We start from the raw sequence: 13,492 nt of genomic DNA on the forward strand, positions 1-13,492 counted from the left end.
AAAAAAAAAAAAAAGAAATCCAGAAGAAACATGATGTAAGTTTCTAAGAGTTCTCTCCCAGTGACATTACACTGGTTGCTCTCAATTCCTTCAGCAATGAATTGTAACAAAATGTGTGAAATATCTATGAGGGAAGCTCATTATAAATTCTATGCCCAGGATTTTTTGGGGGCCTGGTCATGTAGTTCTTTCAGGCTACGATGTACCAAAATTCCAGATTCCTAGAATGAAAGCAGGTATTCTACATAAACTACATTGTTTGTACAAACAGTGTAGGCACACTGAGCCACTCTTACTAGTTTTGGGAATAGTGTGAACCCTCCCAAAGTCAAAATTCCTAGATGCCAGCCAAGCTTGCAATTAGTCCTTTCTAAAGATAGCAGTTTCAGGCCTGCTATATTCAGTCTTTTCTGTATAGTATACCCCCTTAGTCCTTGGCCAAGGCATTTTTACAGTAAAATTATCATCAGTAGGATTCCATACTCCAGGCTCAGATTAATCTTCAGCATCAATCTCAGTTATGCCTTATAAGAGTCCTCGACTTCACGAGTTAAAAGAAATCCCTTAACTTAGAAATCCCTATATTTTAGAAAGCCAAGTGGCTTCCTCAATTTTCTGAATGAATTTATTTTTACCTGGCCTGGGGCACTAATTCAGGCACAGCTTAACTCTGGCCAATAAATTGAAGCTGACCAGGGGCTGAGGTTTGTCATGACAGTTAGGGCACATACACAAGAAGTATAATCCCAGAAGGCACATGTAATACCCCTGGAAACAAAGCCTTCACAATTATTGTAACATACATTAGTCATGCAGTAGAGGGGTTAACAGGACCTCCATGTGGTCTCCTACCATGTGACCTCCCACCTTAGGACTCCCAGGATGGTTCACTTGATTTAACTGAATTATTTGTTTTAGAATATCTTCCTGAAGGCAGTCAGTTCTGAACAGTTTTCCCAGTTTCCCTGCCTGACAAGTGTAGATAACTTCTGTAGGTGTTCTAAGTGGAAAGTGCAGGAGGTGGGTCAACCCTGTTTTTTTCTAATCACCAGCACTTTTACATATGATCTTAGGCTGAGCAGTCAGTTTGAATTCAAAGTACTCTCAGCAGTTTAGAAAAACAGCACAGCGAGTTTTCTTCAATAAAAAGGGAAAACTTCTAGGAACAGTTTTGAAAAATAAAGATTATTATTCTTCCCCATCCCCCATCCCTAGTGCCTCCCATGGTGCTGGAGTTTTCTTTTTTCTCAGGTATTAGAAAATCAAGATTTCCATTCAGTAATCAAAACTTTGTATTTTTTTCCAAATCATATTCTATTTTCATCTAGACCTTTTGACTGGAAGGATTGCATTCAAGGACAAAAGCGTTTTACAGAGAAATATTTTTATACAACTTAACCACAAAGACATAATATGTTCAGGAATTGGTCAGGACAAAAATCCTAAGTTTTCAAAATAAGTTTACATAAACTCACACTTCTTTTATTCTGATCATTTATCTAATGGATAGCCTAGGGAAAAACCAATCTCATTTTGGGAACAGATATATTAAATAATCAAACCTAGGAAAAAGGTAAGGGAAATACAACCAGGCTATGTACTCATTGCTGCCAACTATAACTAATCCAGAAAGTCAAACACAATAATCAACAGCAGTGATGCATTTCAGAGAGGGAGTTGACAGCCTGATCTGTTAGGAGTGGGCAGAGTGGTCATAGTCCATATGATGTACCCTCTCATAACTTGCAGCTTTTGCCAGGGATCACAAGTTGGGAATAAAAGCAGTTTCTGTAACAGAAATATAGTCTACCAGCAGCTGGATTTTAGATGGTCCCATCAGAGGACAAGCCTTTCTTTTGTGGACATTTGAATGTGACAGACTGTTCAGCCTATATCCATGATGTTTTTAAAGTTTAGGACCCCAATGAGGAATCTCCTAAATCTGGAAGAGTATGAGTCTTGTTCATTGACTGTATAAATGCTCTCTGTTTGTTCAACATAACCTGTACTGAGGCTGAAACAGCCCATAGAAGATAATATCAGGCTTTAGCTTAGTGTCTAGTCCATACAATTAGGATCTGTGAATTAGGCTTCCAAAAAATCCAGTGACTTTAAAAAAAAAATCATGCCAGGCTTGGTGGCTCAGACTGTAATCCCACGCTTTGGGAGGCTGAGGTGAGTGGATTGCCTGAGCCTGAGGGTTCGAGACCCGCCTGGGCAACTTGGCGAGACCTCATCTCTACACTAAATAAAAAAAATCACCCGGGCATGATAGTGCGTGCCTGTAATTCTGGCTACTCGGAAGGCTGAGGCGGAAGGATCGCCAGAGCTCAACAGGTCAAGGCTGCAGGGGCCGGGAGCGGCCACTGCACTCCAGTCTGGGCGACAGAGTGAGACTCCAACTCAAAAAAAAAATCAGTAGTGAAGCCAAAATATTATAGGGACAGATATCTCTGTTCCAAGAACAAGTAACAATCAAGACTTTTTGGTCTTGTCAATCATGGAGTCCAAATTGGCTCACTCAAGCGTATGCACACGAGGCTAGAAAATTGCCATCCTTTAAAGGTCCAATATCTGCTTTTGTAAAAACTCATTAACAACTAAGAACTGGGCAACCCCTTCGGGTCCCCTCCCACAGTGGGAGCTTTTCTGTCCTCTCAATAAATCCTGCTTTCAAAAAATAAAAAATAAATAAAACCTAAAAACTACTTCTTAAAACTCCAAAAATATATCTCCATTTAGAGATTACCTCTCTTTTCCCTGTTACTTTTCTTTCCAGAGGCTCCAGTGGGTAAAAATCATCATAAAAATGATCAATTATAGACTTGGTCTATGGTCAATATTTAAAGAATTTCCATTCCAACCCACCTTTAATGGCAAAAAGCAAGAAGTTGTATTCAATCAACACTTTATTTGCAGCTTTCCCTAATCAGAATGATCCCTCTAGCATTTATTAAATTAAAACATATAAAATTTTACAGCAATTTTAATCACATATCCAAATATAAGGCCACAAAATACAGAGCTAATAAAAAAATTCCTTTTTTTCTCTCTTTAAATTTATTTAGCAGTAAATTTAGCATTTACAGGTTAACATTCCAGCTGGAGGGAGATCACAGCTGGACTGCAAGGGGAACGAGTTAAGGGGGGTAATGTTGCAGCAGCAGTAGGAGCTAGACTGAAGAAAAGGCTGGCATCTACTTACCCTGCTCCCCTCACCTTCTCCACCCCTGCTTACCACTGTATTTTTCCCCTCTGGTTTGTTTAAAGCTTTCCTCCAGCCCTGGGAACTAATATAACCTTTTTGCCTCTCACCTTTAAGAGAAAGTAACTAGAAACTGATTTACATTTCTTTATTCCATCCAAAGCCTATCTTTGGGAATTTTGGGGTCCTTTCTTTTCCCACCTGGAAGAGAGAATAAAGACCAAAGACATTATCCAAGCTGTGTCTTTTTCCCTCTCTTTACCTGGCAACCCCCAAAGTAGCCAGAGGACTCAGCAAGCCAATCTCCTGGAGTTAGACGTATCATTTTCAAATTCTCTAGGTAACGTTTGCCTCTCATAACAGGCAGCAGCTCAGCTGCTCTTTTATACCACAGATGACTACATAGCAACACTTTCATTATTTCTTTTCCCAAACAATTCTTTCTCCATAATTTTGTGAGTCTGAGTCATGCTAGCAAATCTCATTTCTGGCACCAACTGTGGGGATCCCCAAGACCATTTCAAGGTTCAGTGGCTTGCTGTGAGGACTCATAGGACTCAGCACATAGTCATTATCATGGATATGATTTAATACAGCCAAAGGATACAAGCAAAACAAGCAGAGGGAAATGGCAAATGAGTGAGGTCTGGAAGAAACCAGATGCAAGAGTCCTCTCGCGGTGGAGTCACAAAGACATGCTTAATTGCTGTAGTAATGGATTATGACAACACATGTGAAATGTTGTCTGTCAGGAGGCTTAGAGACTCAGTGCCCATGGTTTTTACTGGGGGGTTGGTTATATATGTATTTACCGGGGGTGCCAAAAATATATATGCATTTTAAGTGATGTTAGATCTATGTATTACTTTTTAGTTCGTCACATTCAGAAGTGTCTGGACATTGATGGTAACCACTTTGAACACCTTTAGCAATTACAGAAGTCAAACGTGATTGTATTAATCTTTTGTTATTGGTATATATTGAATATTATAATTTTAATACATTTTTCCTTTCTTAAAATGTATATACTTTTTTGACAACCTCTGTGTACACACACACACACACATACACACACACACACACATACACACACACACACACACACACACACACACACACACACACACACAATTTATCTTCTGCTTACCATGAACCCCAAATCTATATTTCCAGAAGGAAAACAGGTGTTTAGTCTAAGCCATGCTGTTTGTACAGTTTGGTGCAGTGATCCCCTCTCATCAGTTCTGAGAATGGTGGGAATCCTGGCAGGTTCTTAAATGCCAGCCATGGGCCAACCTTGCAAGCAAGCCTTCTAAGGACAGCAATCTCAGCCCTGCTATGTTAACATTTTTGTGTACATACTGTAAGGTCCAGTATATAGTAAGTTTAGGAATGTTTGGGGCCTGCTCCTTTGGGAAACTTGAAGAAGACAGGGCTGTAGCCAAAGCCTTTGTCTCAATTTGTCCTAACTGTGTAACTCTGTTAAGCTCATTACAATTTTTTAAAACCAGCCCTACAGTTTTCCTCTCTTCTGTTCCAAGACAACCATAGAACATTTTATCAAATAAATTTTCTTAAGTCCTTTACAGGATTCTGGTATTGGCCTGTTAACTTTCAGACATACTTATGCCAATTTTTCAAGGCTATATTGAGCCTGGCCTCTTTGTCTTTCTCTTAAGAAAATAGAATTCTGCAACTACCTACCTATAATCTTATTGCTCCAGATTTTTTCTTTTGTAACAAGTCTGCTCAGGATTCCCAAGAAATCTTCTAATTTCTGGACTATGGACAATGCAGCTAATCCCATTTACTCTGAGATTTTGGTGTCCTATAATTCTGTGGTCACTTGATGTCTAACCTGTCTAATTTGGCTAACTAATTTGTCCTCTCTTATGACTATATAAAATATGGACACTGAGATACTTGCCATTTCAACTCAGTGATTATTCTGGTATAAGACTTTCAGTGGGGTTATTTCCCTCTCAGTGGTAGCCCAAATTTTCTGTTTCCAAAGACTAGTATCCAGATGAGTCACGTACCACTAGCTTCATATAACAAATTTTAATGAGAAAAATCTATAAGAAGAATAGCAGCAAGGCACATTTCAATATTGCAGGTATTAATGAAAGACGTTGAGAATCTCTGCCAAGCTACCCAGTAGGGAAGGAGGATATCAACCAAGATGGTTCTGGGAAAGACATGTTTATCATCCTCATTAATGAATATTTATTTTTTCTAGTGTTATAATAGTTTTTCTTTTGTCTTATACAATTTCCTTATAGTTTAAGTCCTCTTTCTAATTATTTCATCAGTAACATTATTGGTGGAGCTAGATTTAGCTAGGCAATGTAATCAGTTAAGAATTATTTGCATATTTACAAACTATTTCTAAGTAGTTCATTAGTATTACGTCTAGGTAAAATAATTCCAAGTATTTTAACCTTTCATTCTTTTTCCAGGCTCTTAATTGTTCTGGATTCTTACTGAGTCTTCAAAAAACAATTTTTTTGGTTTTTTTTTTTAGTTGAGGAGCCTAAAACTACTCACTATGAATATTGTGACCAATGTTATAGATTTTTAAAATTATCAAAATATTTATAACTTTTGACTTTTACAGTGTCTATAGAAATTTTTTATAAAGTTAATTTTTAGAATCATTTTATAAACATTGTATATATTGTATACTTTTAGTTCTAGATATTTTTGTTTTTATACGACGAATACATCTTATATTATTGTAGATAAGAATATCAAATTTACTCTTTTCTGTATTTATACTGATAATTAAAAGTTCAGTATAACACCAATACTTGTGAGAGAGTTTTTTTTCTAAGGGGGAGGTATGGGTTGGGGATTGTGTTGACAATTTAGAAAATGAGTGAAGCTATGGAAGTTTCCTGAAAAAGCATCGGAAAGAAAAATAAAAGAGGGCTCTTTGGGAAATTATTTAATAGCGGTTTTCCATTTTGCCTGGTTGACATAATATATTAAGGGGGAATTTGAGATATCTATGATACCTGCATAAAGATACTGTGTTCTTATACATCTATTTGCTTAGTGAGAAAAGGATACAGTGCTCAGATCTTCAGAGTTAAATGCTTTTGCTAGCAGGAGAGTATTTACTCTTTATACCATTTCAGTGATGTTGAAGACTGTCATGTAGAATGCTGTCAACATGCTGTTAATACATGCTCATAATTATACTATTAACTTGTATTTTGACACAGAATGATGATTTGAAAGAGTCTTAATCTAAAGCAGACAATGAATGAAAAAATTTAGTAAGATTTATAAACTATATTTGGGTTGTTTTTGATAACTTACCAAAGATTTGGGACAGTATGAATCACTTACTTCATTATTATTTTGTGTGTATCTGCTACCTTCTATAGTTGTTATTGTCATCTTCCTCCTCCTCCTCCATCTTCCTCACCATCCAAACAATCAATAATATGCCTATTTTCATTTCTTAGTGACATCTCTTTGGCTGACATAAGCTTGAATTCATTACTGCTTGCATACCTTTAATATATTTTATTCCTGACCCCCTTAGCAGAAATATCATGGTGGTTATGCAGTGGCCTCTTATGGATGCAGAGACAATAGACGTAGATAATGCCTGAACATGGAAATAGAGGGGGGATCCCACCAGAAAAACTGGAATTGTTTTTTAGAGGGTGGGCCCCTTAGAGTATAGGCTTTCCCCGCTAGGTAAGTGTTCTAGGAACCCATTGGCATCAGAGTACCAGCTGGCATTATTGTGAGAGCCTGTGTTCATCTTTAGTGAATTTTTTTCTGCTTTGTTTATTTCATGATGGGTGATTTACAAGCTCACCTACCCACACTGTGTTGCATGTTCTGCAGTTTTTGACCAAAACCCCTACCCACACTGTGTTGCATGTTATGCAGTTTTGACCAAAACTCACCCTCCCTATTTACCTGATCTCTCCCCAAGCAACTTTTTTTTTGTTTCCTTGGATGAGAAAAAGTCCTCAAAGGGAACTATTTTGCTTATGTGGAAGAGGTGAAACAAAAAGCTGCAGAAGCGCTAAAAGAAATCAAAATGGACGAGTTCAAAACTCTTTTGAGCAGTGGAAAAAGTATCTCAGTAGGTGTATTGCATCAAACGAAGAGTACTTTGAAGGTGACTGAAGTTTAAACATGTTAAGAATAAATACAGATTTTTTGGAGGGAGGTCAGAGTCTCACTCTGTTGCCCAGGCCGGAGTGCAGTGGCACGCTCACAGTCACGCTAGCATTGACCCATTGGGCACAGGCAATCCTTCCACCTCAGCTTTCCAGGAAGCTGGAACTACAGGCATGCGCTACCATGCCTGGCTTATTTTTTGATTGATCGCAGAGATGAGGTCTCACCAAGTTGCCCAGGTTGGTCTCAAGTCCTTGAGCTCAGGTAATCCTCTTGCCTCAGACTCCCAAAGTACTGGGATTACAGGCTTGAGCCACTGCGCCTGACCTCATCATTTTTAAAAAAATAAATTCTGGTTTTTTGGGGGTGCCCCCTCGTATGTTTATAAATGAACTTCATGCTAGTATTTAAGGTATTGTTCTTGGGATTGTTACACATTTTGTCTGTTATAAGAAGATCATTTGCCTGTGTAGAATCAAGTGATTAATGATGTCCCTTTGTAATCATTTCAAAATCTTTAAAAATATTTTGCTTTCTACTTATAGCTGTATAGTAATATTACTGGCAGGATTGCTGATTTGTGTATAACTGTAGGTATGCTTATAAATAAATGAGCATCAATTTATAATATGGCCGGGCTCGGTGACTCAGCCTGTAATCCCGCGCCTTTGGGAGGCTGAGGTGAGTGGATTGCCTGAGCCCGCAGGTTCGAGACCCGCCTGGGCAGGCGAGACCTTATCTCTACAATAAATCAAAAAATTATCCAGGCGTGGTAGCGTGTGCCTGTAATTCCGGCTACTTGGAAGGCTGAGGCAGAAGGATCGCCAGAGCCCAGCAGGTCGAGGCTGCGGTGACCGGGAGCGGCTACTGCACTCCAGTCTGGGCGACAGAGTGAGAGTCCAACTCAAAAAAAAAAAAATTATAATATGTACTATTTTTATGCTTCAATAGCCTAATCATAACAGTCTTATCGGTATGTCTTCAAAAATGGTCTCCCAAAGAGTGTTAGGCTTTATTTCAGAACTAGACAATTTAAATAACGAATAAAATTAATAAATAATGTTTAAGGATGAGATGCCATCTTTTATTTAGCACAGAAATCCATCTATTATCTTTACTTTTAATATTAGAATCAGCTTTATAATGTCACTACCAAAGTTTATTTGTCGTAAGTTATACGTCTTTTTTAACCAACAGCCACCTAACACTTTTATTTTCAGGAATATCTTCCCCATCCCACTTTCCTTTTTTATATTCCAAACTCTGATTTTTTTGAAATTCATTCTAAACTAACAAATGCAGGTTAAGTGGCACTAGTTACATTTAAACATTTTACTTCTCTCACCAAAGTTCAAAGTATTTTAGACACTTTGCAACAAACATTAGGCAACTGGAATAATAGATGTTCAAAATGAAAACCACAAAACCTTATTGCATTTCATAGGTCTAAAAACATTTTAAATTTCTTTATATAAAGCATAGGTAGTTTAACCATTCACATTGTCATTTAAAATAAAATAGCAGGACAACAAACAAACTGGGATTGTACATGCAAACCATGACATCTGGTCACCCTAGTTCTGGAACCTGTAAAGCTGATCCTGTGACTACTGGTGGAGAATAAAATAGCTCTTACCTTGAAGAAAACTAACTCAGATCTTGGGAATTGACTGGTGAAAGACGATAATCTTTTAATGTCAAAACTGCATTCTGAAATGAACTTGTGGAAAAATAATTTTGGAATAAGTGGGACTAAAGGGCAATCTCTAGACCATTCTGTGCTTGACTTTGGCTGACCAAATTACTATTTTTTTTTGTTCTGCTGCCTGTTGTGTGACCTTGAATAAATATTATATTGGAGTATTTTAAATGAGTTACTTAGTTTTATGTATCTAAAATCCCAGAAGATATATTTTTATCTCTAACTTGTTATGTAGCATCAATTTTATATTTGTATTACCATAAATTAATAAAATAATTATAATTGCTTGTTTAATTCCCTTATAGATTATTAAAATGATACTTCAGTTATAAATAAAATGTTCTTCACATAATCTAATACCTGATGTTTTGTAATTCTAAAGCTCAGAGAAGAAAAGATCTAGCCCTGCTATTTCAGATCTTTCACAGCTCCTTAAGTCTCAAGATGAACCAGCTGTTTTAGAGAGTTCGAATGAAGTTTCAGTTGGTGAAGACCTAACCCATAAATCTTCATCAGCGACCCATAATAAATTATTTACAACAGTATCATCCACTAAAGAAATTCAAGATTCGCTATCTGTAGGAACATTGCCTCAAGGGAACAAAACAGTGATATCATCATTCATTTCACTTCCTGTTATTACTGAAAAAAAAAAGGTATGATATGAAAGGTATGAAAGGTGTTTATTTTTAATTACTAGACTTCTTCAATATTCTGAATAAATGCTAATTAAAAACTCATTAATATTTTCTTATTTTGAGGAAATAATTTTGCATTTTCACATAAATTGCTTTATATTTAAGATGCTGAAATTAATATCTGGGAATCTAAGTAATAATTTTGACTTATAAAAATTCTAATTGGTATTGATCAAAAAGTCATAGCTTAGATTATAATTTAAAAGGTATATAATTCCTGAGATAAGATAAATTTTCATAGCTTTAAGATTCATCTAAGCTGGGCTCGGTGGCTCAGCCTGTAATCCCGCGCCTTTGGGAGGCTGAGGTGAGTGGATTGCCTGAGCCCGCGGGTTTTGAGACCCGCCTGGGCAGCGAGACCTCATCTCTACAATAAATCAAAAAATCAGCCGGGCATGGTAGCGCATCCGTGTAATTCCGGCTACTCGGAAGGCTGAGGCGGAAGGATTGCTGGAGCCCAGCAGGTCGAGACTGCACTCCAGTCTGGGCGACAGAGTGAGACTCCAACTCAAAAAAAAAAAAAAAATAGATTCATCTACAAAAAGGATTTTCATACATTAAGGTGATTGTAAAAGTACAGTCATTTTGAAATAATTTTATATAACTTTAAAGAGCATCTAAAATTATCAGAATTGCTTTTGTTAAAAAACATTTAATTAGGAAATTAAGAATTCCAGCAAAAATGCTGGAAAAAAGAGAAGAGATAAAAATGGCTGTATATACTTGACATATATTCACAATATATTTTATCATAGATATTATTAAAGTGTTCTAATAAAAATAATTTTGTAAGCCATTTGAGTTTGTTTAAAGATTGAAGCAGTCTAAAATATAAATCTAAACAAGAATCATAATATTACTCTTAATTATTAACTTCACTTATTTAGAACTATTTATGAGGGATAGTCACAATATTGGATAGTCACCCTCCATGCTATTCGGTGTTCCCAATAGCCTCTCAGATCCACTAATTGTTCTGACTTTAGTTTGATACATTCAGGAAATAACGAGAAACAAAATTTTTTTTTGCATTGACATTGTTGATGAGAGTAAAAAGCTAGCTCTCTTTCTAAAAGAAGGTAATTCATAGTTTTTGGATACATAGTTTTTAATTACTTATTATAACTTTTTTTGTTAAGACTGATGCTTCAGAAGAAAAATTACAAAAGAAGACTGAAGAACAAACTTACCAAGCAGAAAGAGAATTTCAAGGTAAAAAAGATTTTCTGTTTGGACGATGAAAATGTGAATGATTATATGTTTTCATGGTACTATTATAAATAAATGAAGGGTGAATATTATTACATATATAAACAACTTGCTAGATAGTCATCAGATAGTATATAAGTATACTGATAATTATATAAAAATTGACTTTTTGAGCTATATTTCTCAGGGAGTCTATTTCAACTAAGATCTATATAAAAGGGAAGTGATAGCTTTATCGCAATCAAATAATAGTATTTGTCATTATCAGTTCTTAATATAATATTATACCAAAAATTAATCCAGGAACGTCAGGAAAAAAAAATAATTTCTGGCATGAATAATTAAGATTTTTGCTAGGTTATTTAGGTTTTTGATGTATAATATAATTAAAAGAAAAGATAAATTTCTTCTTCCTTTTCAACATATGTAGTGTTAGTATCCAACCCATATTCTACTGCATTGGCTTAAACTTTTAAAATCAATGATTGTGGTTCAGGGTGCAAGAACATCGCTCTTGTATTGTGCTTTTTTTTTTTTTTTTTAAGTGGGACCCTCACTCTTTTGCCCAAGCTGGAGTGCAGTGGCATGCTCACAACACTGCAGCCTCGACCTGCTGGGCTCAGGTGATCCTTCTGCTTCAGGCTTCTAACTAGTTGGAACTACAGGCATGCGCCTCCACGCACAGCTAATTTTTGGATTTTACTGTGGAGAGGAGGTCTCGCCATGTTGCCCAGGCTAGTCTCAAACCTGTGAGTTCAGGCAGTCCTCTTGTCTCTGCCTCAATCCTTCCCTCAGTTATGGCTGAGTAGCTGTAACTACAGCCACATGCCACCAGGCCCAGCTAATCTTTTGATTTTTTTTTTTGTGGTAGAAATGAAGTCTTGCTGAGTTGCTCAGGCTGATTTCGAACCCGTGGGCTAAGGCAATCCTCTCACCTCTGCCTCCCAAAGTGCTGGGATTACAGGTGTGAGCCACTGTGCCTGGTGGAGTTTATTATGAATTTTAATTAGTAGTTGAGTTTTATTTAATTGACTTAACATTTTAAAAAATGTGATAAAATATATATAACATAAAATTTGCCATTTTAGCTATATTTAAGTATACAATTCAGTGGCATTCACAATGTTGTGCAACTATCACTGACATCTATTTCCACAACTTTTCATTACTCCCAGAGGAAACTCATTAAGCAATAACTCTCATCCCCCTCATCTTTCTCTGCGTTTTGTTTTTATAAAAAATACCATACAGTTTGCAGTTTATAAAGAAAAGAAATTTAGTTTTTACGATTCAGAAGACTAAGGAGTCCAAAGTCGAGGGACCTGCATATGGCTACAGCCTTATTGTGTCATTCCATGGCAGGAGGCAGAGGGCAAGAGTCTATGAGAGTGTAAGGGAGAGGAAGGGGGGACACATTCATTGTTTTTTCTTTTAAAATTAGGTACCCACTTCTGTAATAACTAATCCACTCTCATCATGATGGTATTAATCCATTTTTGGGAGCTCTGCCCTCACGTGTAAAGTATCATATGTGATTGTACTTCATGTGTAAGTTTTAAGACCTAATCACCTCTTAAAGTCTCACCTGTTAACATGGTTGCATTGGGGATTAAGTTTCCAACATGTGAACTGAACTTTGGGGTACACATTCAAACCAAGTGAGATTTACTTAGGAATGAAATCCACCACATTAACAGAAAAAAGAAAAAAACACATGATAGTCTCAATTGATGTAAAAAAAATGCATTTGATGAAACCTGATACCATCTCATGTTTTAAAAAACCTCTCAGAAAACTATGACTACAAGAAAACTTGTCACTCAGTCCCTGGTAATCTCTAACCTACTTTCTGTCTCTATGAATTTGTCTATTCTATAGAATGAAGGTAAGTAGAATTATATGATATTTTTCCCTTCCTAAATATGTTAATCATCTTTTCTTTTCATGTGCTTGTTGGTCATTTATATATCATCTTTGGAGAAGTGTCTATCCAAGTTCTTCTCCCATTTGGAAAATTAGGTTGTCTTTTTTTGCAGAGTTGTAGAGCTTCTTTATATATTCTGGGTATTAAACCTTTAGCAGATGTGTGAGCAAATATTTTCTCTTATTTCATAGGCTGTCTTTTCACTTTCTTGATAAGTTCCTTAAATGCACTTAAGGCTTTAATTTTTTGAAACCCAAATTATCTATTTTTTCTTTTGTGGTTTGTGCTTTTAGTGTCGTGTCTGAAAATCCATTGTCAAATTCAAAGTCACAGATTTATTCTTATGTATTTTTTCTAAGATGTTTGTGGTTTTAGCTCATATTTAAGTCATTGATTCATTTTTAATTGATTTTCATATATAGTATGAGGTACAGGTCTAACTTCATTCTTTTGTATGTAGAATTCAATTTGCCTCAGAACCACTTGTTGAAGAGATTTGTCTTTTTCCATTAATTTGTTAGCACCAACATAAAAATTCATTAGATGTATGTTTATTTCTGTGCTCTCAATGCCAGTCTGTGCACACTATGTTGATTTATGTAGCTTTG

At 36.2% G+C, this 13,492-nt stretch overlaps 1 protein-coding gene across 1 annotated transcript in view; it reads left to right on the forward strand.

Annotated features, from left to right (window-relative positions):
• The window catches only part of CCDC7 (coiled-coil domain containing 7), a 107,451-nt gene extending 96,488 nt beyond the window's left edge, over positions 1-10,963 (forward strand). Inside the window, exons 16-17 of the mRNA XM_008066496.1 lie at positions 9,436-9,709; positions 10,891-10,963. Of these exons, the coding sequence (XP_008064687.1) occupies positions 9,436-9,456 (21 nt within the window). The 3' untranslated portion in view covers positions 9,457-9,709; positions 10,891-10,963. The remainder of the gene's footprint in view (positions 1-9,435; positions 9,710-10,890) is intronic.
• Positions 10,964-13,492: the final 2,529 nt, after the last annotated feature.

Source organism: Carlito syrichta, unplaced genomic scaffold, assembly GCF_000164805.1.
Source record: "Carlito syrichta isolate Samal-C Ts95f unplaced genomic scaffold, Tarsius_syrichta-2.0.1 Scaffold308972, whole genome shotgun sequence".
In the NCBI taxonomy this organism is placed as follows: Eukaryota; Metazoa; Chordata; class Mammalia; order Primates; family Tarsiidae; genus Carlito; species Carlito syrichta.